This window comes from Notothenia coriiceps, unplaced genomic scaffold (genome assembly GCF_000735185.1).
Source record: "Notothenia coriiceps isolate Sejong01 unplaced genomic scaffold, NC01 NC01_scaffold00024667, whole genome shotgun sequence".
Taxonomy (NCBI): Eukaryota; Metazoa; Chordata; class Actinopteri; order Perciformes; family Nototheniidae; genus Notothenia; species Notothenia coriiceps.
In genome coordinates this window covers 5266173-5293365 of record NW_011357368.1, presented here as the reverse complement: position 1 = coordinate 5293365, position 27193 = coordinate 5266173, and the positions used below count along the sequence as shown (strand labels likewise).

General features: G+C 38.4%; 2 protein-coding genes across 2 annotated transcripts in view; one reads left to right on the top strand and one right to left on the bottom strand.

The window, feature by feature from the left end:
- Positions 1-27193, bottom strand: part of LOC104955441 (ephrin type-A receptor 7-like) — a 337623-nt gene that overhangs the window by 51370 nt on the left and 259060 nt on the right. The window lies entirely within an intron of this gene.
- The window catches only part of kcnma1a (potassium large conductance calcium-activated channel, subfamily M, alpha member 1a), a 65779-nt gene that overhangs the window by 5729 nt on the left and 32857 nt on the right, over positions 1-27193 (top strand). The window contains exons 3-15 of the mRNA XM_010782695.1: positions 5651-5744; positions 6332-6443; positions 12438-12513; positions 13189-13264; positions 14385-14555; positions 16133-16224; positions 21965-22075; positions 22188-22293; positions 22641-22723; positions 22799-22868; positions 23397-23552; positions 24080-24189; positions 24355-24423. Of these exons, the coding sequence (XP_010780997.1) occupies positions 5651-5744; positions 6332-6443; positions 12438-12513; positions 13189-13264; positions 14385-14555; positions 16133-16224; positions 21965-22075; positions 22188-22293; positions 22641-22723; positions 22799-22868; positions 23397-23552; positions 24080-24189; positions 24355-24423 (1326 nt within the window). The remainder of the gene's footprint in view (positions 1-5650; positions 5745-6331; positions 6444-12437; positions 12514-13188; positions 13265-14384; positions 14556-16132; positions 16225-21964; positions 22076-22187; positions 22294-22640; positions 22724-22798; positions 22869-23396; positions 23553-24079; positions 24190-24354; positions 24424-27193) is intronic.

The window sequence follows — 27193 nt, the reverse complement described above, 5'->3', positions numbered from 1 at the left end:
TTGTCTGAGAGGCCTCTTAAGCAGCGGCCTCGGCCTGTAACTCTATCATTAGTGAGCGATCAATGACAGCTCTGAAAAAAGAAACTGTGCCTAATGACTAATTAATTGGGTAAGGTGAGAAATATGGCTTAGCACTGAGACAAGCTTGGCAGACTATGTGGCGATGAAGGGTGACCTATATAAGGACCTTGCCTTGATCCGAAGGGAGGGGGTCTCCACATGGGTCAGAGAGGCCCATGTACCCATGAAAAGTCTAAGTTGTTCCAAAGTGGCTTCAGATATAAATACACCATTGGTGGCAGAAACTCATTTTAAAATTGTTTTTTATTTAGAAAAACCTACTGTCTTCACATTTCACTTTTAGGGACATTTTTGTATTGAGTAATCAATGTCAACATCACAGTCATAGATAATGAGCTTTTGAGAGCGTTATGAAACACAATGCGACTGTGAAAAAATAAAAACGTTTTAATTGCTTTTGATATCTGAGCATAAGCGAAGCGATTTGGAGTCCTGCAGCTCACATGCGGGGATCAGAACATGAAGTAAATGCAGATTCAGTGTGGGAAACACTGATTGAAGTCTAATTCAAAACACATACCCAATTAGCCAAGTTGCTCTGCAATCTGATATTTGTTTCTGGTGTTAGTTAACGCTGAATGGTCCAATCTCTTTGTTTATTCAAATCACCATGGCAATATTAGGGGCCATTTGCAGTTGCCTGATATCGCTCAATGCAGAGTGGAAGGATTTGATTTCAGGCCACAGCAGGAACACAGCATGAGTAACTAAGTTTAATTGATGAAATTGAGATTATTTAATTGCCTTTTTGGTTCAAATGTTTAATTAATATTAATTATTTAAACTTCAATATATGTAATAAGTTAAGAATAAGCTTCTGTAAGTTACATTTCTTTCTTGCAAATAAAAATGCTGTCTCATTTCAAATGTCATGCAGTGTTGCTATTTCTTTCCTCACGAACTACTCCTGTTGACTCTAAAATAAATAACCTCTTTGTAGAGGAAATGCTTGAAGCAGGATGAAAGTCATTTATATTCAGATGAAACAATTGAGTGAGCTATTTTTAGCCTCCCTGGGGAGGTTTTATTTGCCCATTACCCTTCTAGGTGTTGAAGTATTTCTTATTTTAGTAATGGTGCCTTGGCCTAAATCAATCATTTAAATTCCAACCTGCCCTTCTTTCAGCTTCACAGACCCCTTGCTACACGTACAAGCACTACCCTCAGGAGAAATAATGCATGTAAGAGACACTTCAGTTATTGTGCTCAATCGCTCTCTAAATGCATTCATTTTTTTGTTTGTATTGTATGCGGTGAACACTAACAAATAAGACGATGAATCTAACTACGTTCCAAGATGCTTATGAGCCTACTAGGGCAGAATGCATGTATGAGATGTGAAGAATGACTCAGATTTGGTGCTCTGAACTGTTGTGAGCATTATTCAAGCCGGGAGCACAGTTATTGTTTTCTCAGGGGGCAACCTTGCTGTTGCTCCTGCAGCCAGCCAAGGTCATGGGTGGGCTAACAAAGGGCTCGCTCCTGCTGAAGGACGGAAGGTGTTTAAGACTATTTTTAGAACATCATCAGCAACAACCAAATGAGTTTTACATCTCTGATTTGGGTTTTTCCAAAGCAGAGTTACCCATCAGATGAGATTCATGTCATGAAACACTATACAATAGAATAATACTTTATTATGAGAAAATTGTGTTTTTGGATCACATACTGGGCCATACAGTATACTGTATGTCTGCTACTTCAAGCTTTTTATTATAAGCAGAATGGGGTTAGAGAATAACTTATTTGGTGCAGGTGTTCCCAAAGTCAAATATAAAGAGACCAGAGTTTATTATGGAGCTCGGGAATCTCCAGGCAATTCCAATGTGGCCTAAAACAAGCATTATGTGCTATATGTGAGAAAAACTGTCTCCTCTGGGAGCTCAACCCCGCTCCCTTTGTTGCTTTCACATTCTCTGCTCTTCCTCACCCTCTCTCTGTCACTGCCTCTTTTCACTCAGTGTCTCTTTTATCTCTCTGTGTCTTGCTGCTGTCTTCCTTTCTCTTTCACCCATCTCTTTCTCTCTCTTTCCTCTCTCGCCTTCCTGTCAGGTGGGATGTTGTTACCAACCTCTGTGATAGGATAACAAGAACATTGGTGGGCCGATCTATTTTTTGCAGGACATTGGCAGCATGAGGCCAGGAATCCCTTGTGAATGTGGAGTGCCCCTCCTGCACCGACACAGAGTGTTGTCCCCGGACACGTGGCGCCGCAGTACCATCCAAGATTAACCCAATTCCCAGGGACGCTGGACTGAATTTGTCGGGCCCTAGTTGATTTTGATGTATTGCATGTTATATATGCACCAAATCCTAATTTTGTCCCTGCTATTCTAAGATTTAAACGTGCAGTAAGGGGCAGCAGATCCAGCTGTAAAAGAAACATATACACAGTATTATCAACTTTAACATTTTTATTGTTTTGTTCTGATTTGTTCCCCACCTCCTTATGGAAATGTATTTCCAGCTGCTAAATGCCCAACCGCATATACCAGTGAGTTAATGAGAAGAATGAAACTGAACTAAAACAGTAAAGTTGCAGGATGTGTGGTGCAGTGGGTTGTGCGTTGGTGTTCGGGTCAGGGGGTCACAGGTTCAAACCCCACTGCAGTCAGCATGTCGTTGTGTCCCTGGGCAAGACACTTCACCCTAAATTGCTCCTGTGGGGGTTGCCCACAGTATTGAGTATGTAAGTCACTTTGGATAAAAGCGTCTACCAAGTGACATGTAATGTAATGTAAAATCGAAACAACCATCTGGAAGTTTTTAAAATGCTTGTCTGAGATGAGCGTGAGAGTAATAATTCCCAAGAAACACCTTGTTACACGTTATTTACAACTGTTTATCCATTCAAATTAGATGAGATTAAACATATTATTTGGAAATATTGCTTTAATGTTAGCAGAAAAAGGATGGCTCACTGTTAAGCTGTGTGTATTAGTTGATGAGTCACATCTCTGCTCAAACAACACATCTAATTATATCTATTTGCTTTTCTCTTGCTCCATCTATTTACTACCCTGTATGCAGATTTGTGTTTAAGAAGTATTCATCCTGAAAGAGGATGCAGTTAAACATTATGACTTGCCATATACTGTATAGCAACTACTGAATTAATTTGTTGTGCTTTTCAGTCTGCATTGCCATTTGGGAAGTTTATTTATGTGCTGTTATTCGAAACACATTCAGCAGCTCCACAATTACAGCACCTCTCCCAGCCTGCACTGATGCACTCTTAATTTCCTATTGTGCCTCCGAGCCTAAGAGAAAAACCATAGGTCTGCCTGATGCATCTTCCCACTACTTCAGTTAATGATAGTTTTACTTTCGAATAATGAATGTAAAAATGACTAAATTAAAGCTCTTAGAGTGTAGCCTTTGTTCTGCCTTACAATACTCAAATCGAGACGAATTCCATGTACCACTCAGCCGTTCTGTGTGCCGCCATGCTCTCTCCGTGTTACGGAGAATGCTTCGGGTCATGTGACTGTAGATGAGCCGTTATACAGAATTAGGCCAGAGCTGGGCCCGAGGGGAAACGCCAGTGACCACTCCAAATGGTGTCTTCAGCGTGCACCATCTGTGAGTGTATGTGCACTAAAGTGCTTGTAAGTGTGTTATTAGCATGTATGTGTGGGCACTCTCTTGCACAAAGGTCTTTAAGGTTATCTTAGGTTGTGGTTTCAGATCCATTTTCGCGAGTGAGGTTACATGAGCTTCATTGGGAAGTGCGTAGATGGACATGAGGAATATTGTGTCTGTTTAGGTTGTAAGTGTGATTCATGACAGGATTGTTTTAGCTATCATGATTGTTGCCTAAAAAAGACACACATGGAGATGCCGGTGGGGTTTTGTTAATTGATTATTTAGGCCAGATCAATGTTTACTCCTCCAAGCGGTCAACAACGAATAAACCTCCATCCATAATCTGATAGCATTATATGAGAAAATGCCTTTTAACCAAACAAAGTCACTTTAGTTTTAAACAATTGCTGCATAAATCAGACTCTTTCTAATCATCTTGGCCATGAGCCATCATCGTAAAGGTCACATCAGTCCTTAGGATATGTTCCAGACAGAACACACACTCATGACTAGAATCAGGGGGCCTACCCTGCTAGATTAGAAATTGGATCATCCTCTTGGAGCAATACGTCCTCTCTGGCATGTCTGTAGTCAGCCATCCATTATAATGCATCATCGTGAGATAAAATGTTTGATGTTAACTGGAAGATGATTAAGCTTCACTCTTCTCTGGAGGTTCGCGGATTTTTCAGTAAGCTCTGCTCTCGATCTCATCCTGTGCCCCTGTGGGCTCCATGCATACAAGCGTATACTTTAATGTTTGAATGTGAACATATGGGACTTGTAACTGTATACTCTCCTAAAGGCCATGTGTGTGTTCCCTTGTCAGTCTATACATTCCCAAAGGTCGCCTATAGCAAGCCGTATCATGATGCATAATTCATATTTTCCGCTGTAGGATTTCCTCACTACGCAGGAGCAACATGCTATAGCCATGAACAAGTGAAAAATAGCCCGGGCACACAGCCTATTATTGCTTTTGTAGAGAGCACCCACTAGCTAATGGTTAATCACCACAAGAAGCATGAACATAAAAATGAAGATGGATTACGTGACACGCCAGAAAGATTATGACTCATATATCATCTTCTGCCTTTTTAAGCAACACCAAGCATTACATAGAGAGAGCTATGCAGCATGTTTTATCTGTGCAAGTCTCTGTCATCAAAGAGAATATCGTTTTTTACAGATGCTGATTTATTTATGCTTCTGGATTGTACTGTCACATCAAAGCAATTACCTATTTGAGTTTTATCTATATGGTTGAATCTACATATACATTTGTCTTTGTATGTGAATTGCAGGACGTAATAACCCTATGGAAAGTCATTGGGTTTTATATCACATATTTGTATCTATTCTTGTTACATTAACAGCCAGAGGTTTTACAGTTAATGTGAAAATATATACACTACGGGAAAAGGATTGGGTAGAGCCAGTTTAAATGGCAAGCATTGGTCAGCACCATTTGACCTTGACAGCTTCAGACAGGCTTTTGTTACCAGAGAGCGCTTTCTTATCAGTGAGCTGAACTGAGAAAAGGTGAGCAAAGAGAAATCAGGACATACAGTATATGCACCTCTTAAAAACATAAATCTGTGATTATCCTGAACTGAGGAGCAAGGACATCGCCTCTTGGTGGGATTGTATTGTGATAATTGTGATAATATCTTATTGTTGCAACAAATTATGTTGGCTAAATTGATCATTCCAAAGTAACTGATTTAAAAACGAACAAAATGTGGAATACAGTAGAATATTCATTTTGCATATAATATATATAGTACACTATAATTGTAATGATGTGTGATATTGAATCCACCATGTTACCTAGTCATACTGCTATGCAAAGCTCATTGTAAATAACGAATACAATCTGAAGAAAAACATTTTTGTTTACAGTGTCAGTTCATGAATGCATAACCTTGTAATAATGTGTGTTTTTCCTCCTCTCATCCTCTGTCTCTTTCTCTTTGTTTTCTAGTCCGATAGAATCCTGCCAGAATTTCTGGAAAGATTTCACGTTACAGATCGATATGGCCTTCAATGTCTTCTTCCTACTTTACTTTGGACTGCGCGTAAGTTGTGCATGCACAGTACACATCAACAGGCATACTGTTTAACAAGCTGGCACAAACAATAAGCACAGCCATGCAGGCAGGCATTGTTTTACATGCAGCAGAATAAACAGAATCTTACAAAAATATATGTAATGCTTCTTATTTTCCACTCCAATCACAGTATATTTAATGTTTTCATATTATCTTTTCTATATATATTTTTGTAAAAGATAATAAATATAAACACAACATCTTTATGGAGACAACCAACAATGCTTTCAAACAAGCAGACCCAACTTTCTAAATACGCACACAGGATGCCTTTATTTTAAATCTGTTGTCATAATGTTGCTATGGCATGTCTGTCATGCCATAGCAACATTCCAGTTGTGCAACGCAAGCCTGCCATCCTGAATAAATGAATAAACAAACTCATAAGCAGCTTACCCCACCAACCATTCGCATGACTCAGCAAGTGGGGTGAAGCTTTTGTCATTCTATACAATATGTCATCATGCAGTTTTATGGTGGGCTGTGGAGGAGAGTTGCTGTTTTTGTATAACATTAGAATTCATTTGCTTTGCCATCTCTCTTTCTTTTCACAGTTTATAGCGGCCAATGATAAACTATGGTTCTGGCTGGAGGTCAACTCAGTGGTAGACTTCTTTACTGTTCCTCCCGTGTTTGTTTCTGTCTACTTGAACAGAAGCTGGCTCGGTAAGTCTGTATATATTTTCTGCTGTTCCTATGTGTTATTAATCCACTTTTTCTTGTATGTGATGTATATTTCTTTCACCATTTTCAAATGTCTTTCTCAACGCCTCCGTCCAAACACTCCCCATTTATTATTTTGCCCTCTATCTTCACATGTCACCCCTCCTTTTATCACTCTGTGTCTCCCCCTCTGCCTCCTAGTCCTCCTTCTGTCTCCCCATTACTGGGAGTGTGTCTCTGAGGCCCTCTCGCTCAGGGGCTGCAGTCAACTTTCCGTGATCATTGAAAGTGACAGGGCTGGGTTCCTCTGATGTTTCAGGAAACACAGACACAGCAGAGTGGATTGGCCAATGGGAGTGAGAGTGACTCACAAACACACTGTGGTTTTGTGTGTGTGTGTCTGTGTATGTGCGCGCATTCGACTCATTCGTAATTGCAGTGTTGAGGCGGTGCACCTGAAATTACTCACTGCAGTCCGTAACTGCCATCTAATGGATTAATTCACAATCACCTAAGAAGATGCCAACACAAAAGTTTGTGTTATTCCCATACACACACATGCACACACTCTTGCATGAGCAGGCTGGAAAACACCCTAACCTGCATTACATAACGACCTACTTTTCTCAGTGCGTTCAGAGTGTTGTGGCCTAAATTACACTGCAGTGAAAAGAGTTTCCTTATAGCTGTATTCTTCTTCAGGTTCACTGGCACTCTTCTTTTGAAACCATGTCATTTTTATACATGGCTTCTTTACTTTATTTATAACTTAGGTGAATGCTAATCCAATGTTTATCTGTATTAGAGGCAACTGTATTAAATTACAGTGAAATTATTTAAGGTTCTCAGTGCAAAGAAATATTTGCTAAAAGACAGAAAAAAAAACTGATACAAATTAACCTCAGAAAGACATATTTTATATATAGAGGTATTTCTGTTTATTTGTATTTATTCTTTTGCCCAAACATTTCTTTCCTTCTGTAACACATCACAGGGTCCTGGTGTTGTAAATACTTGATACACCCTTAAATAACACAGAGCTTTTCTTGCTATGACATTTCAAAAATATCTACTGTAAAAAAGGCCTACACTGATAACTAGCAATAATTAAAATGTCTTGGATAGAAGAACTGTTTAGCCTTGAAAAGAAGTCTAACTTTTTCAAGAACCATGAGCAATTATTAGATCATACAGGTTTAAACCAGTGTCTACATATTTCCTGGTTTAACAACCATGCTTACCATGGTTATGCGCACACATGTTTTAATTGAACAGAATAATTATTACTAATCCTATTAACTTTGGTTATTTTAGTTATACTATATAGTGAGATTTAAATGAACAATCTAATACCAATAATATCCGTGAGGGAGTAAATAAGGTAACTATTTTATTAATCAATTCATTGTTTTAGATTATGTCAAGCAAATAGTCAAATGTCCACTGATTTAAACTTCTCAGATGTAAGATCAGTGTTTGATTTAATCATTTTTGGTTTATTAGGTTTTGGGTTACAGTATTTTGAATGCATTACTTTGAGCAAATGACAAATCAATCAACTCTGGGAATTTTCAGCAGATTATTTATATTGGGAGCAGTCAACATCCAAGTTTGGTTATAAACAAAATATTATTCAATCTGACAGAAACTATTAAAATAACACCCAAGTCAACTTTAATTATTCATAGTATCCATGATATAGACTATGCTGTCAGGAATATGCAGTCTACCTTTCATCCTAATGTGTATGCTGTTATTTTTGTCTTTGAAATCTAATCTTTGAGATGATGAAGGTTTCTTAAGAGGCTCCCTGTGGCCCATGCATTTCACAGAGAACAAGCTGTGCACTGAATAAAATATGGCCAAGTCAAGTAATCTGGTTTCTGGTATTCATGATGTAAGGTGTCCTCGGCTCATCCACAGAAAGCCGTTGCTGTTGATAAAGGATGCTGAAAGACTTTGAAATGATGGTCTGGCTGCTGCCCCACATTCTGCATTGAATAATTACCTATGATTATTAAATATCCTGCACTCTGGGGTTCATAGAGGCTAAGAGGCCTTTTATATACAGTGCATCTGCAGTGTGAGTTGTAATGTATATTGTTTGAGAGATGCCCTAGATTCCAGAGCTATTAATATACATTTTATTTTTAGTACTATTATTTCAAAAAGGGAATGATCTGGACGAATATTTATTTAGCTATGACAAAACATCATGTGGCATGTCCTTCAAACCTTAGAGCACGTTTATTTTTGCAGTGTTGGGCATATATAACCACAGTGTGTCATGGTAACAGAACTCCCTGTGGCATGGCTTAGGTGTATGTTTCCTGGTGGTGTGCTTGTCCATGTTAAATGCTTCAGACAGAGTTGCAAAGCCTAAGTTATAAAAATGAAGAGTGGGTAGTTCTGCAGTTATATGGGGTGCACCCAACACGCTGGTGATAGCTTCTAGAATACTAATAGGGTGCTGAAAGTGTCTGTTAATATTCAGGCTCTAAGGAGTCAGGACAGGAATAATGATTAGCTGCTTCTATCCTGTACTAATATGGAAATCAGGACACACACGGTACACTGTTGTGACAACAAAAATAAAAAAAACACAAGCGATGCCTGATCTGCTTTCATACGGTAACCTTTGATATTCATGGTTAAATAAATGTAATTGCTACTTCCCTGAAGACTATTGCCCTCTACATACATCTTAATGCTTGACAGGGTCATAATGGTTTTCCTTAAAATCAATACAATAATCCATAATTGGTGCTACTATCATTGAGCTAAGTGTATATTGTGTCCCTTAACAGGCTTTGTTAAACTAGCCCAGGGTGGTTGTTAGGAACTTGTGTTGTGCTCCTTTGTCCCAAAGGATTAGTTGATCTTTTCTTTCCATTCACTGCTGGGGAATACACACCTAAGCCAGAGTAATGCATCATAATTACAGTACCTTTCGCTTCACTCTTTCAGCTACAGTTCTGCATGAGAACACTGCTAGAGATCCAGTGGAGGTGCATAATGAAAAGAGAGCGCTAATAGGGGTTCTGCCCTGTTCTGTGTGATAGTGTTCCTGCCCACTCTGCACAGGAAGAAGTATCTGCTCTATGCATTTCAAGTTATGTTCTCTCTGCCTCTGCAAATTGGACATTGATTAAGAGGAGGAGAACGATCCGCGGCTAATGTAAGAGGGCATGGAGAGTTCTTCCTTGTAAAATTAATTAATTTCCTTTAAATACTTAAACTGAGCATTGCTCTCAAGAGAGTCCTGCTAGTTTAGGTTTAGCATATGGCGCTCAATTGGCTACTGAGCCCCAACTCTTTAATCTCGCTAATAAATTCAGGCTTTACTCCCAAGTTATTAAAACAAGGGAACAGTAATGTCTGTCTGGATTATTCCCCCAATAGAACAATTTGTGGAAATAAATGGCATCAGTAGCTCTTTAAATGATGCATTTACAAACCGAATTAACACGCTCTCGAATGTGTTGTGTATTATTTTCAGTTTTTAGGTGATTAACCTCAGTGTTGTTGAGCTCTGGCTCTGAGGATGTACAGAACTGTAGAAGCTTCAGGCATGGCTTTAAATGTAACCTGCTACTGCCTCCTGGTGGTGCTTTAGTATACTGTTGGTTGATGCTTGTGTTTTTCTGCTGAAAGAGGCTTACAGCACCTGACATGGGCATGAGTGCATCTGCCTCATATGGCCTTTTAGTCACTGGCAGGAAGCCTCCATGTACATTCAGTGGAGGGAAGCTAATTTATGTTTTCTGTAGCAAGGCTGCTTACACAATAGTGCAATTGCACTGCAATAAATTGAGTTTAGGCTACAATAAATTGTTGTTGGTTTTTAATGTACTACACACATGCTGTCTTTCCAGCATGACTGTCCAGACAGAACCAGTGCTAAACTAGCTCCCGTGTGCATTATGCTTGTGTGTGTGCCATGTGTAGCATTATATGATCTAATCCTGGCAGGGTTGACTGTCAGTATTATTCAGATCAACCGTCCGAGAGTGCTGATTGATAAACGGTCCCAGTAGGCTGCTCTGTCAGGACATTTGACAGACAGGCCGTTCTCTCAAAGCCTCAATAAACTAAGAGTGGGCACAAAGCAGAAAAACCTTTTTGAATGAGCATCTGGCCAGCTGACACTTGTGTGTGTGCAAGGGACTGTTGCATGTGTTGCAAAGGGATTTTCTCATACATGAACACGTATTAAAGGGAGCAGAATTGAGTTACACACACACACACACACACACACACACACACACACACACACACACACACACACACACACACACACACACACACACACACACACAATACTGTAGTAATAGAAAGGGCAAACCTTACAAATGTGGATTATGCTTTTGGACAGTCTCTCCTCAAAGGCATTCAAATTTAAAGTAACACGTTTAGTTGTATAGAGATGTTGTGTGTCCTTGTGTGACCATGAAGTAGGTGTGTTGCTGAAATGACCCAGCCTTGAACTGTCCATTACATTTTAGTATCAACAAATTGTTATAGAGTTGTTTGCCCTTGTACCATTGGGGACAGGTCAGTCAGATTTAAGCCAGGATTATTTTTTTTGTTCTGCATCACTTTAGTATTACCTGTTATCTCTGATAATCCCTAGAAGGGTTTAAATTTAGAAAATAGGTTTGACACAGCTGTCTGTTGATGGAGACAAAGCTTTACAATGGTAAGGTAAATACCAAAAATGGGCATTAGAAGATTACATCTGTTTGGGCTGTGGGGATTAAAGGCACTTTAACAAAAAAGGGAAAAAAATAACCTATTAGAACTGAAATGTTGCTCCCGGAGGCACAGTCCCTGGCAAGGCTGATGTGATTGAACAAGCAATTCAATTCTAGCTGTCTGTTTTCGATTGTTTGTTTGCAGCAGTGACCATCGATTTCACATTCTTTTTAAATTCTCTTTTTAACTGTCTTCTAATATTGGGGATGCTGGATCGGGAAATATTCGTTTTTTTAGGAATAAGCTAAATCTAGGAAAGGATCTTTAGATTTTGTTTTCTGAAGGTGCTTTGGAACGCAAAGAATATATTTGGGTTTTTTTAACACCCGTTTTGGCAAGACGAAAAAGGACTTCCTTTTGACGGGATAACGTGTAAACATGATTTCTTCAAAGCTGCTCTTCCGTCGTACCGTCAGTGATTCTGATTTGAGGGCTATAAAAGAGACTCGAAGGCGAAAGAAGTCCGGTGGCGAGCTTTTTCAGAAGGGGTACAGGGTGAGGCAGGGTCATCGTCAAAAGGAGGAAAGGCAGACAGGATTCTATCATTCAGTGCGGACTTATATGCGCATCATCTCATACTGGGGTAAGGGTTTATGTGTCAGTGTACAGATATGTATTATCTGGAGATGTCCATCAAATGTATCTATAAGTTATTTATCCAGATGATGTTGTTTCTTGTTTGAAGCTGGATGTTCTTTGAAAGATATTTGGCATATGGTGTATGGCCACTGTTTTATATTTATATTTGTAGGTTGTATACTGATTGTAGAGGAATATGAACTATATAGAGATGCGACACACGCACGTTACATGGCATCATTCGTGTTATGTAAAAGGACAATGAGGCAGGTGTTGCACTGTTCTATAATCCCTAAGCGAGCTGCTTTTGAATGCGACGGAGGCTCATATAAACTAGGCCACAAGATGTTCCTCCTAACTTGTTTATGTGCATTAATAATTCCAACACATCATCTAGAATAAAGTTTCTACTTTTTTGTGTCATCTCCTTGTGTCTCACTGAATGCATTTTGAAGTGGTGTAGAAAAACATTTAAGCCATACTATCTGTTTATTTCTTCATAGCCAAATGTTTCTGTTATTGATGTAAAACTATTTTACAAAACACCCAACTCATGGATAAATGAATATTAATCTAATGTGAGAATATCATTAGTTGTACTGCATCCATTACATGTGCTAATCTTCCTCTCTTTGTGTCTATGTCGTTCTCTCTTTCTTACAGGCTTAAGATTTCTAAGAGCACTACGATTGATACAGTTTTCGGAAATACTTCAGTTTTTGAACATCTTGAAAACAAGGTAATAATAAACCTTTCCTTATTCATTCACAAGAAACATATTCACCTAGTATCCTTACTGTGAAGCAGAAGCTACATTATGTTTTTAACAGTGAGTCCCCGAAAACGTTAAATACTGTTTATAATGTGGCATTTTTGGAATACAGTATGTCTGAGTCAGAACATAAATGTGTATTAAACTACATGTCTCATGCATATTTCATGCAGTATCATAATTATTTGTTAAGGTTAATAATAAATACATGTATTGTGATACTTTGTCACACTCTATGAAGTATACCATATTCGGACACATTTATTATTATTATTATTAATATGAAGACTTTTTTTTGTTTTTTGTTGAATATACAAATATTACCATGAATGTGGATAAATACTGTATTTAACAATACGGTATTCTGTTTTTCACATTTGTTTTTTTTTGTTTTTTAATCCGTTCGAAATAAAGACTTAAAAAAAAAAGATTTAAAGACTAAAGCATTTTGTCCCATTCTATAATTCATTGAGCTTATGTTAGCATTAATCCTTCATCAATTTGATCAAATATCTCAACTGTCCTGGCTGTAGGTTATTTTTAGTCACAACAGCTTACTTTAATTAGCTCACGAATCTCTGTTTTTCTGTCCTTATGATCTGACGTTTTTGAGAGTTTTGTGTTTCTTCCTCTTCTACCCAGCAATTCCATCAAGCTGGTAAACCTGTGTTCCATCTTCATCAGCACATGGCTCACAGCGGCAGGATTCATACATTTGGTAAGGGGATAGATGTGAGGTTTAGTTATTAGGGAGCCAGTAAGGGAGGTAACTAAACATTTGCTAAACAGCTATATGACATGGAGACCTTTTCAAAATATTATAGTATATCCTGTTTAAGAATTGGCCAATTTCAAAATGAATTTAAATAAATTATATTGTGATTACTTTTTTCACATCTTGCTATTAGGGATATTCACATTTTGTCCCTCAATATCCCTTCCAGGAACATAGTTAACGTTTTCTGCCAATAGCTAGGAATGATCCAATGCCAGTGCTCTGTTTTCACAAATAAATTAAAAATATGTTCACCTCACCAGAATCATTGGCTTTGCTCATTTTTTATGTTAAGTAAGTAACACATGGCTAGTAATGGCTTTGGCACTGAGACTTTATAGACTGTTTGCAATGACTAAATAACTCATAGTAGAATCACTACATTTTATAATGACTTTGATGAGGGGAGTGTATTTATGTGGGTTAGCCCGTTGTGCTTGATAAGGTAAGTATAGATGCTGCTGCTGATCGATGCATACCAAGAATTAAGTAAAAAATAAAGGAAGGTTGATTATGGCCATCTGTTTGAGGTAAACAACTACCAATTCATGCGTAAATAATTCAAGAGTGGAAGGTACCACAATACTTTTATAACACAGATATAGTAAGAGAAGTATTGGGAATATAATTACATGTGTTTTCTTGGTGATTTAAGACTCAATGAACTGCAATTTCCAAACATTTAGTTTGACTTTCATTGTATGTCTCCCCACTCCCCCTGTTTTCTTTAACTATCCACTGTCAAACTTCACATTTCGGCAACATACCATGAAAATAATCATAAAAGCAATACATATTGTGTGTAGTGTCACATATTTTTTCAAGATTCTATGGTACACATTCTGTATTTGTAGCTCTGCTCAACGACTCAGTAAAGCATCACACTGTTTGACCACTAGATGGTAGCCTTTGCCCAATATATAACACATAATACTGTGTGACTCTTGGAGCTGGATTTAATCAGACTTGATTAAAGAGTTTTGCTGTACAAAACACTGTTTACAAATGAGTGGTTAGAGTCAGGTCTAATTATCATTCCCTCCCTTTCCTGTCTACATTTTAGGTTGAAAACTCAGGGGATCCCTGGGAAAACTTCCAGAATTCTCAAGTACTTTCCTATTGGGAATGTGTCTATTTGCTGATGGTGACGATGTCTACAGTGGGCTATGGGGACGTCTATGCAAAAACCACCTTGGGGCGCCTGTTTATGGTCTTCTTCATCCTGGGTGGTTTGGTAAAATCACGCTTTTCTTTCTCCTTTACCCCCTTTTGCTCCTTCAAAATCCTGCCTGTCCCCATCACTAGAATGTTAAAAAACTGTTGATGAATGATGAAAATTATATATTAATGAAACATTTCTATGGAATACTTTTTATTACTTATGATATGATGTATGTTATGATATGTTAGCAGTGCTGTTAGAATGTTAGAACCATGTTGCCTGAACCATTAAATGTATTTTTTTTTGTCACAGTAAAGTTTTATCCTTCGTATAGCCTACTGTATCTCGTCTACTGTAGTTACAGTACTATGTGCTCCTACGTCCCTCCCCTTATGTGTCACTCCTGTATTTGTTTGATAAGAGTGTATGTTTTTGTCTGATAATGTTGTTACTGTTCTCTTAAAAGCAGTTGCGGTATCAGGACACCCCTCCTCCTGTGTCTTTTCCCAAAATTCCAACAAACACAGGGGCAGGGAGATGAGGCTTAGGCCAACCTGACTGTTACCATAGCAACAGCAGCTTTAAAATCCCCCCCTCGCTCACCTTCCTCTTATCTAGCATCCTATTGGATTACAACTAGTGCAGTAACTTAAAAACAATAAGCATTCATGGGTGTACACACCTGTAAGCACTCACAGACGCATACTGTAGACCCCGCCTCCTCTTCCTTCTCTTAGAAAATCGAGGATCTAACTAAATCACAGTTACTGTGCTATGCATTTAGACAGCTATCGCTATGCACTGATGACCTGCAGCTGTGTGGATGTGTACCGTGCTGTGGCCATGGTGATAGGTTGTGTGTTTTTCTCAGTGCTGAGAGCTCTGGAAGTCTTTAGGCTAGTACCTCAACCTGCTCCCTATCAGCAGCGGTGGCCAAATAATGACTTCAGGCTGGAGATCTTTTAAAGCCAGGGATCATATTAAACTCACGTCATTTGACTTATTCCGGCTGATGTAGAGATTCAGTTTCCTAGCATGAGTTAAGTATGTATTTACAGGGAAAGGGCAACTATTTCATTCTTATTGTAGATTTGAGCATAGTGCTAGTGAGGAATCCCATTGTTAGTCGGTAAACTTAAACCCCACCCTGTGCTAGGATAACTGGCTGTGGAACTTTGCAAAATGCATCCAGCTCATTTTCCAGCCCAACAAATGAGTCTTAATGTGTTTTGCAGCTGTGGACCATCAGGTGGGCCTATTCAAATCAACCTGCCAAATAATCTGTGTTTGTTGGACAAAACATGGCACATAGGTTTAAATTCCCCCTTTTAAACTCTGCTATTCAGAAAAGTATTGGGTATCACAGACTGACTATTGAAAAGCTGTGACAAAATTCAAACTAATCAAACCTGTTACTAAACATTTACCTTTAAAATGGGGGCTATTTTTTTTAAAGCGACAACAGGATTTGGTAAATAAAGTTTAGCAAGTCTCTACAAGCAAGAGAGCTTTTAACTTAATTGTAATAGCAAAGCAGTATTCAACCCCCTTCAGAAATCTGGATTAATTCACCAGTTTCCCCACAACCCAACCTGCGGCGTAAAAGTCTCTTTTTTAGTCTCTTCTTCTTTCTTTTATCTTCTCCTTAGGCCATGTTTGCCAGCTACGTCCCTGAAATCATAGAGTTAATAGGAAACCGAAAGAAATATGGTGGTTCCTATAGTGCGGTTAATGGGAGAAAGTAAGTATTCCAGATGGTTCTGCTGTTTTTTCTGTGTGCGGTAGAACCCTCTCTGCATGCCTTTTCTTTTTTCTGTTCCATGCATGTAGGCCATGTTTGCTCGCTACGTGCCAGAAATTGCTGCTCTCATCCTTAATCGGAAGAAATACGGAGGGAGTTATAACTCAACACGAGGCAGAAAGTAAGTTGAAATCCAGACAAGGTGTGGTTGTGTGACTTAAGTGCACCCCCTCAAAGTTTATAGTTACAGGGGATTATATTTTTTTTGAACAACAGTAAAATTAGTTTAAAACGTTAAGTCACACTGCGTGACTGGAGACCTTGGCCATTAGGACTCACATGTCCATGCCCCCTTATTCTGTCTCTTGTAATCTCTCTCTGTCTCCTTCTTTCTCTCTCTACCTTGCTCTATAACTCTTCCTCTATCTCTCCTTTACTCAGAGCTCTCCTGAATTCATTTGTGTGCTGTTCATTTTCTTTCGTTGTCCTCCTTGACACATCCTGTGTGGCGCTATCATTTAATTTGGAAAATAGAGCTTTCATGACTACTTTAGACCTTGAGTATACTAACCTGTGGTTCTCCTATGTAATATATCGGCTCACTCTGTGTTGTTCATTAATGAAACAGCCTCGCTTATAGTGAGTAATTAGTATACAATATATCAAATTGGAAAAAAATAGTCATGAAACCTCTACTATCCACTTCCAAAGGATTTTTTTTAAGAAAATAGAAAAATGTAAACATCTGCAAGTGCATTATTATTGGTGGTCTTTTTAAGCATCATCAATCTCAATGGCCATTGCAGGATATTATTTATTCTCTTGTTTCATTTTGCTTGAGTTTGTTTTTGCACTTTTTCCGTAAAATAATTTTCTTTATTTGCATCATTTCTGGCATGTTCTCTACGACCTGCAGTCATGTGGCTTTTTTCATTTCTGAAAACTCCATGAAAAAAGCCTCTTCCTGTTGTCTGTCACCGCTATCCCATCGCATCATCAATGCTTGACATGACTCTGGCCCTGATCTTCAGTCAGCTCCCACACCCTGAATGCTGGAAGCCTCGCTCCCAGTGGAGGCTCTCAATTGCTTTTGGCTTGCTTTTCCTGCTTGGTCATTTGTGCTCGCCTGGTTCTTGTGTTTGTGTGGTGGTGGAGTTTGTCTCCTAAAGCTTTTGTAATTGATGTATATGTCTAATTGGCCTCTCACTGCAGAGGTTCGAGTGCACTGTGAAATATGTTTGACACTGTGGTCATTGTACCAAAGAGCTTATTGTCCAGTACTGTTCTCCTCCCATTGTGGCTCAAACCTTACTAATTTCAGCAAACAGATATATTTCATCCAAAAGTGTCTAGAACAGGGAGGGTGGACTTCTTCTTTTTCCTTCTTCTCTTCTCATCTCATTTTCTTTTATGGCACTTTTCTTTCTTACTGTTTCTCTTCTTCCATCTTACTCTGATTGGTTCCAGTCACTCTATTCAGCGGGGCATATTCTAGCAAGTCAGCATTTGGAAAAAAAGGTCTTTGTTCGTTAATGTTTGCCTGTCATTGAGATAAGATTGATGAAATGTTATGTTTGGCCAGTGACCTCAGCCCAGACTCACAGATGGGTGTTGAGAGAAGCCCTTGTCAAAGCTGAGGATAGTTTCTCCAAACACACTTTATTTTCTCTTTCCGCACCCCTTTCAAATTCTCTTTCAGCTTGGACATACAGTGCAAACATATGGTAACAATCAGAAGATACCCACCAAACACACAGGCTAAGAGTGCCACAAGGCTCTTTGCATAATCATTTAGATATGTATGCTTTTGGTGTTTACACGATAGGACCTGACAGATAGACAGAACTGCTCTGTCATGTGGCTTTAGGATTGCCATCGGGGTTCAGTTATTTAGCAGCTGTCAGCACAAGGAAAAAGTCTATCATGGAAATGAGATTAGGAGATTACAAGTATCTGACTGATTACAGAGCTCACAAACAATGAGGTCATTACACATTGCGAACTATTTTAAATGTAACCCTTATTTCATCTCACTGCCTGGCCACTGTCATTTGAAACAGGCCTTTAAGGGTATTTGGAAGTGAGAGAGACTCACATTGGTTCCATGCTAAATGTCTGTTTCTCGTAGTGTTGCTTATATAACTCTGTGCAGTGTAGCATACACCAGTGACAGTACTCAGCCTGCTTATGCTGATACAATAATGACAAGTGTTGCATACTGTTGGCGCCCACTGCATTTGGGACTCTGTGGTTTCCATTATGGCTCTATGGTTTCCATTAGCATTGACTTCAATAGAGGGGTTGCCATGGAAACTAGCTTCAACCCCGGCTGAACTCTGACATCTACTTTTGAATGTCCTCTGTAAGTGATAGCAACTTAAGGCTAGCAGGCCTAAAGACTCGGACACTATTGGGCTTGAACACACGCTCGCTTAAGGCTGATATCTGCATACTATTACACTGTAAAGTCAGAGTGCATTTATATATACCTGCACACTTTTTGAAGAGGAATAATTGTATACATTGAAACACTTTGACGATGTTTCTTTCAGTGTCTTTCATCACTTACCTAAGGATTAGAGCAGTACCACTTGAGTGACCTCTGTTGCTGATGTTTGAGCTCTCTGTTTGTTTGTTCTGTATTCAGTGTTTCCCCAATGACATCCTGGGATGTTACCCGACTGCATGTTTTATGTGCACGCTCTGAAAATCCCTTTGCATATAATGTGATTGTGTGTAAAACTGATGTTAAGTTTTTGGGTTGATGTGCTTGGTTTTCCTTGGTTTTGTTATTTAAAGTTTGTCTGTAGTTTAAAAAGACCAATACAATCAGTTGAACCAGATGGGAGGTATTTTTTAGGGGTGTCAGAAAATACCGATATAATTTAGTATTCCAATATTATATTTTGTAAAGAAATTAATTATTGGTAAAAATGCAAAAATGTATTGCAGACAGTTGTTCATTTTGTGTTGCGTTACACACATACAGTACATATACTTTAATAGGAGGTCGCAAAAGTAAACTTATTTTTCTCAGATTTTGTGCATATGGTGGTGTGTCCCAAAATTGAAATGAGTGCTTATAGTATCACAAAATATTGCATATATTGAATCATAATCCCCTCTGTCTATATATATATATATATATATATTGGACACCTATAGCTTTGCCAATACAGCCCTAGTAATTTGTTCATGAAGCAATTATTAATAGTTAAATCATATTATATATCATTTTCTTATATCCTAATAAACTGTGATGTCATTGTCCTATTTTATAGGACTATTGGCTAGTTGAAAGAAGGAAACTTGGTCTACCTAAATTATGTCTTTCAAGTGATGCATGATATCACAAGAATATTCTTTGTCTAAAACTACTGAGCCTCAAATTTGTGGCTTGATCAGGGAAAGAAAAAAAAGGATCAGAGAAAGTAACAATGGTAATTACACGAGGAAGAAAGTTTTGCTTTGCTGATAAACCACCAACTAAAACTAGTGTGTATTAATGTGTATGTGTTTGAAGTTCATCACTTAATCCTGAGCCCACACAAACCAAATAATACGCCACATAACTATGTGTATCCCCACTACCCTTGTGGTAGGGCATCTGGATGATGCGAGTAGGAAAACGTGACTGAGGTTTTTTCATTTTCCGCAATGAGAAACATCTTGTGCCAAGTACTGTCGGCTGCCTACAGACATCTCAGCTCATCAGCTTGTGAGACCACACGGGCCTTTGCTCAACTCTGGCCAAGCGTGCAATCACGGCTGGTCATTAGATTCTCTTAAAGCACAGAGGCGACATCTGCGAAGACCATTATGTCCTGCAACATCCACAAGCTGCCATTCTCTCAATATGTCTGTCACTTTACTTTGCCAATTACACTTCAGTTAGGCCCTATTGGTCCATCTGGTACAGGATAGGGGACCACTGATCTGGACTGTGGCATCTCATAAATATCTGTTTCCTTTAAACCTGCCAAACTAAGTCAGATTTAATAATGTTCTGCAACTTTACACGTACACTTTTAAAGGCTAATGTGGTAGCCAGAGCCTCCTTCTTGTGTAGAATATATCTACTCAGGGAGTATAATAATGGAATTGAAGGAGACAAATCCAGTTTGATCATACAAACTTGAACATTGAACAAATATGACCACAGTGATTTTTTATGTTAGGAAAGAGTAACCCAATACTCTTAGTGTTAAATGCAAAGCTGCCGGGCCTCCAGGCACTCAAAACTAAAGTGGTTCATTTGTCTCCTGGCACATCCTGTTAAGTAGTGGATAAGGCCATTGTCATTACACAGATTCCCATACAGGTCTCCACAAGGTAATTAGGGTGTCTGCCGAGTGTCCACACTAATCCATGTCAATATAAGGCTTTGATTCTACTGAGCGTGTTTGGATTTCTCATTTAAAGGTTTTCCAATAAGATTTTGTGACATTTAACATTACATCCAAAAGGGTAGCTCAGTTTACCACAGGGAAAATGAAACGGTAAAGTGTTTTAAATCTACTGGTTTAGCAAGATTAAATACTGTTAGATTATAACAATATCTTGGTTGAGTTCAAACCATTTTTAATTCCAATAACTTTTAAAAACTGTGCTACAATAATATTAAAGGAGTAAGATTACCAAAAGTCCTAAGAGGATTAAGAAGGAAAAAAATATATCAAGCAAAACTAATATCTTCATGAACAATGACTAATACATGATGAAGGAATACTACAACATATTAGTTTTTTCTAGCACTCCAACACATTGTCCGTGATAGGATAAGGGGCGGGACTTCTTTAAGCTTTTTACACAACTGAGCCGACCAGCGAACAAATCAGAGCAAACTGAGTTCTCCTTTCAGACAGACGGTGAAAAAGAAAAGAAAAATAAAGCACATTTTTAACATTAAAGCATGTCACAGTAGATGCACAAAATACAAATATGAACCTGAAATTTGCCATAATAGGGCCCCTTTAATACAGTTAGGATCAAAGTGAAGACTAAGATGGTGTCCATTCCAACTACCAAAATGAATCTCATATACTGCGATATAACTGTGGAGCTGACCTTTTAAAGTTGATCACTCTGGCCTACGGTGCAGTTAGAGGACACAAAGGGACACAACCTCAACTCCAAAATACTTCTAATCTAACTTCCTTACTGCTGGAATCAGCCATGTGCACCGTCTGACAGATCCCTCTGTAATGCGCCACAGTTTTGCCAGGGGACCCGTCAGAAACCCAGTGGTCCTGTTTAGAATTTGTGTCAACCACAGGCCTCCAAATCACTTTGAAAGTTCTAAGTAATGTTCTGAATAAAAGCAAAAACATATTGATGTACATGTCTTTGTCAACATTCATTCAGCTCACAAAGCGGTGGTTTGGCCTAAGGGGCAGTTTTTATATTGAGAACGGATGAGAAGCCAACCACTGTGGGCTGTGTGATTATATCTTAGATTATCTAATGTGGCTCAGAGTTGAGTGTTTGATTGCACTTGTTGTGCAGAATATAACCACTTGCCTTACAAGAGGGAAAATATTCACTTTTATGGCAAAAAATATATAATTCAGTTACTTGTTTGCTTTGAAATGACATTTCTTGACATGTATATAGACTTTTTCAGTCTATATTTGACTAAGATGTTAGAGTGCTTTGATTTGACTGATGATCTTTGGGAGTCATGCCAGTGTCTGCAGTGATTTATGTTGCCCACTCAAGATGATTTCTTCCCCCCTTCCAGGCACATTGTGGTCTGTGGTCATATTACCCTCGAAAGTGTCTCCAACTTCCTCAAAGACTTCCTACACAAGGACAGGGATGATGTCAATGTTGAAATTGTTTTTCTCCATAAGTAAGTTTCTTATTGCTAACCCTGTGTAGATCAGTGGAACACAATGTCTGAAACAATGCACAGTATGTATTTAAGGTGCACTAACCCCTCTTCTCTATTCTCTGTGTGCTAGTATTTCCCCTAATCTTGAGCTGGAAGCCTTATTCAAACGACATTTTACGCAAGTAGAATTCTACCAAGGATCTGTTCTCAACCCTCACGACCTCGCCAGAGTGAAGGTACAATTGGTGAAGGGACTCTTGGAGAGTTGAAATCACAAACAATTATTGTCAAGGAGGTTCAGCTAAAGTGTAGACCACATTTAAAATGATTAGGATCCAAATTCCATTAGTAATTTTGCGTTCTTGTTTTAAAGTTTCAGTGGGTAAAGAGAGTGAAGGAAATCAGTGCATGATGGCATTGCAGGGTTTTCAAATGTGTATTTCTTAAATGAATAGAGCCGGTAGAGAATTTAATATTAGTATTAGGCCCTTTGATCAGTATTATGACTAAATAAAACTATAACATATTACGTTAAGTATTGACTGTACTGTTAACATCTGTTTCTTTGGTTCTCCACACAAAGATCGAGTCAGCAGATGCCTGCTTAATCCTAGCCAATAAATACTGTGCAGATCCTGATGCTGAAGATGCCTCCAACATCATGAGGTATTGTTTCCTCTGAACTTGGAAATCAGTGGAAAATATGAAGATGGTTTTACATTTTGTCTGTTTTTCTTGCAGGGTTATTTCGATCAAGAACTACCATCCCAAGATCAGAATAATCACACAAATGCTACAGTATCACAATAAGGTAAGACGTTTTGTGACCCTGTGATGTATTCGGTTCCTTCACCTCATCCTCAACATTTAGATAATTCATTTGGTTAAATCATGTGCCATACAGGTGACCACTCACTCAATTGCTCTCCAATCCTGTACTCCACTAGGACATATAAGATCGAACAATTTTCAATGGACTTTTTTGTTCCTAGTTTTTAAAACAACATATACATGAGTACATCATACATTGATAGAAAATTGTTTTTGAAATGTTTTTATTTAGAAATGTTGCCAACACAAAATACAGTGAACATGTACTCAGACGAATATTCAATTTGTATTATTAGATATATTTATAGATGATTAGCCGTTACCCCATGATTCCAGTCTTTGTGCTAAGCTAAGCTAATCGGCTATTGGCTATAAGCAGTATATTTGCCATTTCAACATGAGAGTGGTCTGGATCTTTTAATTTAACGCTAACATTCAGCCAGGGAGCAATTCTTTTTTATAAATTATGAGTAATTTACTTGGTTTTCTGTGTCTGTCATGTGCTCAGGCCCATCTGCTTAACATTCCGAGCTGGAACTGGAGAGAGGGTGACGATGCGATCTGCCTGGCGGAGCTGAAGGCAGGCTTCATAGCCCAGAGCTGTCTGGCCCAGGGCCTGTCCACCATGCTCGCCAACCTCTTCTCTATGAGGTCCTTCATTGAGGTAACACAGAGGACAAGATTAACTTGCCTTGTCTCAGTCACTTCTTCTGAACAGACCAAAGTAATATGGATTAATGAATTCTGACATTGGGTTTTTGTATATTGGATGATTTATTCAGGAATTGAAGGCAAGGTTATAAGTGGATACTGTAGGTTATTTGCTGACAGATGGACTAGATCTATCAAACACAGATCATTCCCCAGACATTTTTTGACATCTTTGTCCAGAGACAAGACTTCCATTTGAGAGTTTTCAGTCGTTGTGGCACATCATATTTTACTGTGACATTTCATATGGAATCTGTTCAGGGTTTCTGTGGCTCAAAATTGAAGAGGTGCTTGTCTCTATCAAAGAACTGTTCTCTTGTCATAAAGATGATGGATCAGCTTATAATGACCAGGCTGATGTTGTGCGGTGGAACATGTGCAGACCATATTGGGCTGCTATTGGAAGAAAACTGTGTTGCTTTTTTTCCTCCTTTTTTGTATCTTCACATGTGACATTTCCATGCTTGTTTTTTTTGTCAGATTGAGGAGGACACATGGCAGAAGTATTACCTAGAAGGGGTGGCTAATGAGATGTACACAGAGTATTTGTCCAGTGCCTTTGTCGGCCTCACCTTCCCAACTATCTGTGAGTAAGTATCACTCTTTCCTCTCTCAGCAAGCCCACTGTCAGTGGTAGGTATAATTCTAAAGTGAAGAAAGAAAGACAGGATGTGAATTTCGAAGGCGTTTGAACACATCACTCTTTTGCCTGTATACTGCTGTCCTCTACTGTAATTACTGCACTTGTTTTCCAGGCTGTGTTACGTGAAGCTGAAGCTGTTGCTTATTGCCATCGAATACAAGTCGGAGCAGAGAGAGAGCAGGTTTGTTTATTGCATCTTTCTTCCAATAACATCAGTTATAACTGTGGTAAAAGTGAGCTTGTGTGTGACTCACTTCAAGTGGATTTTCTTATACAATATCTTGTTATTTTCCTCAAATCTTCTTTTTCCTTAAAAAACTGTTGATATTCATATTACATTTGATGACATGAAGTTGGTGAATGTCATTTGAATGATAGCATGCCAATATGAGCATCAGCACACTCAAAATAAAATTTTAAAATCACTCAGCGAGCACAAGGCACATACCTTTGTGCCTCAAGTCTAATGCCTTTACCCAACCTTGCAGGTATGGAGGAATACATCTAAAATAGACTTGGTTGATATGTAAACTTGGTTACAGAAGTAACCGCTCTGCAACAGCCTTTCTTTGTTTCATTTCGATTACATTGTGTTGTCAGTTTAGAGATACATTTGCGCCAATTTTGCTGCACATTCTAATCATGTCATGTTTTCCCCTTGATGATTAAACTTGATTCTACTGTGTCCCTGTTAAGTCTGTATGATAACCACTAACTCTGCATCAGTGTCAGTGTTATCACCAACAACAACAACAACAACAACAACAACAACATGAAGTACTGTTGTTCAGTGATCTCTATTGCCAAATCTCACCCACCCCTATCCCATTCGCCTTTGTCAAATGTTTTTTTCTGTGTATTGACAGGTTCCCATGGCAAAAACATGGACATTTTGACATTCTAAGTTAAACACAAACTTTAGTAATTTTGAAATAATAGATATTCTAGTTGTGTGCATATTTGAACCTTATAATTTTTGAGTGCTTTTTTGTCTGCAGTCTTAATTATTTGTAGCTAGTTAAGTTATTTTAATAGTCTTTTTTTCTTCTTCTGATGACACCAAAATGTGTTATTTTACTACAACATATATTTTCTAGAAAATGTACAGCCACAAAGTTAGATGCCATTTGGTATTACTCACGCCCTTGTCAAAAAAATCATTGATCTATATCGAACATGAAATAATTAAATTGTGTATCTGTACAGAGTTGTGCTCCATGCCGCTATATAAGGTGTACCTACTTAAAAGGAAGAGAAACTTTAAAGAAAGTAATTCCTCCTCTTCTTTTATGTTCATGATAACTGTTTGATTTGAGATGTTTCTTGTTGTTTGCAGAAGCCGAAAGCGGTATGCCCTCTACCTTATCTTACTTCCCAAAGTCCCACCCAATCTCCACCACTTTAAAGCTTCTGACTTTGGAAGTTTCCCCAAGGATATTTTTCCAAACACTATCTCACAGGCTTCTTTTCTTACTCTTTTTTATGGTGTCCTTTGTGCATAATGCACTAACTTCTTTGCAGGCAGAGAGAGGATAGATAAATTGGACATGTTTGTAGAAGTGCTGTTTCTTTGTCTTTGCTGTTGTCGCTGTACCAAGGCCAAACGCTCACCCTCTCCATACCTCTTATTTAATTTTTTCAGTTTTATCCTTTTCCTAGTTTAGTTCTCTCACTTTCAGTTCTTTTTCAATGTTGCTCAGTTTTTTCCCTACTGTATGTTTGCTTTGCCAATATATGTATTCCACTCATGGTGTTCTATAATCAGCACGTTATGGTTGTTAGACCTCAGACGTGGTGTCGATAATCACTGATAATCTTGTTTTCTACATTATGGATTTGACCTTTAAAACATTGGCTAATTATCAGCCATTGCTGCAGGCAGTGGCTGGTATTTATCATGTCTGTTTCTTCATGGTTTTAATACACCAGCAGCACCTTGCCTTGATGATTTCACACTCCAGGAAGATCATGGAGCTGTACAATTTAGATATCATTGAGTTTATCTAAGATGATATTTAATCATTTCAGGTTAGCATTTAAAAAAGTGCTCTACATTTTTACTTTTGCATTCCATCACCCTCTCATGTGTCAGTGCTAAATGTATATCCATCTGTGCATGTCTGTACGTCTGGTTTATATGTGCTAACCTCGAGAGGGAGAGCGTGTGTGTGAATGTGCATTTCTGTGCGTCTCAGCCATATGTACAGTCAAGTTGTGCGTCTCTCGAGTAGATGTTCTTAAATGAGGTCACTTCCTGTCAGTTTGGTGTTTGAGAAACAATCCAACTGCACAGAAGTTACTGCAGCCGTCTGCATCTACGTACCTGTCCTTTTACCTGTAATTATTGTCTTCTTCATGCTGTATGGTAACTGCATGCGATGACGCACACATAAGGTGTTTGATGCTTGCTTTGTTGCTCACAATATGAGGTTTTGATGTGTTTTAAGCTTTTATTCACTAGTTTGCATCTGAATGTAGAAAAATGTCTTGGATAGATACTCCTGTAAAATCTCAGATTTGGGCAGCAATTTTTGTGGAACTGTCTTTTATATATGATATGTTTCTTTACATTTAATTTCACTAAAAAGCATGCCAGGCCTAATGCCTGTTTACTTTTGTGGTGACTATTCAATCTGAGTGAATGTTGGATGCTATTTTACTTATTTTAAGGAAAAATGTGGAGGGACAAATCTGATCTGCATGCGATTTGGTCACAACCTGATGTGCGTATGGATTCAATTGCTCCCTAAATATTGTATTTTTATTTTCTCCAATGCAGCCTTTTTCTAGAGCTCAGAGGAAAGATGTATTAAGAGATTATTTTTTTCCGATGCACTACACAGATAACATACCTATTCAAAATGATTTGCTATAATGTAACAAAATAGTTATTGCAAATAGAGAAAAAGGTTATAATCAAGTTCATAAGAAACACTTTAATCCAGCACTGA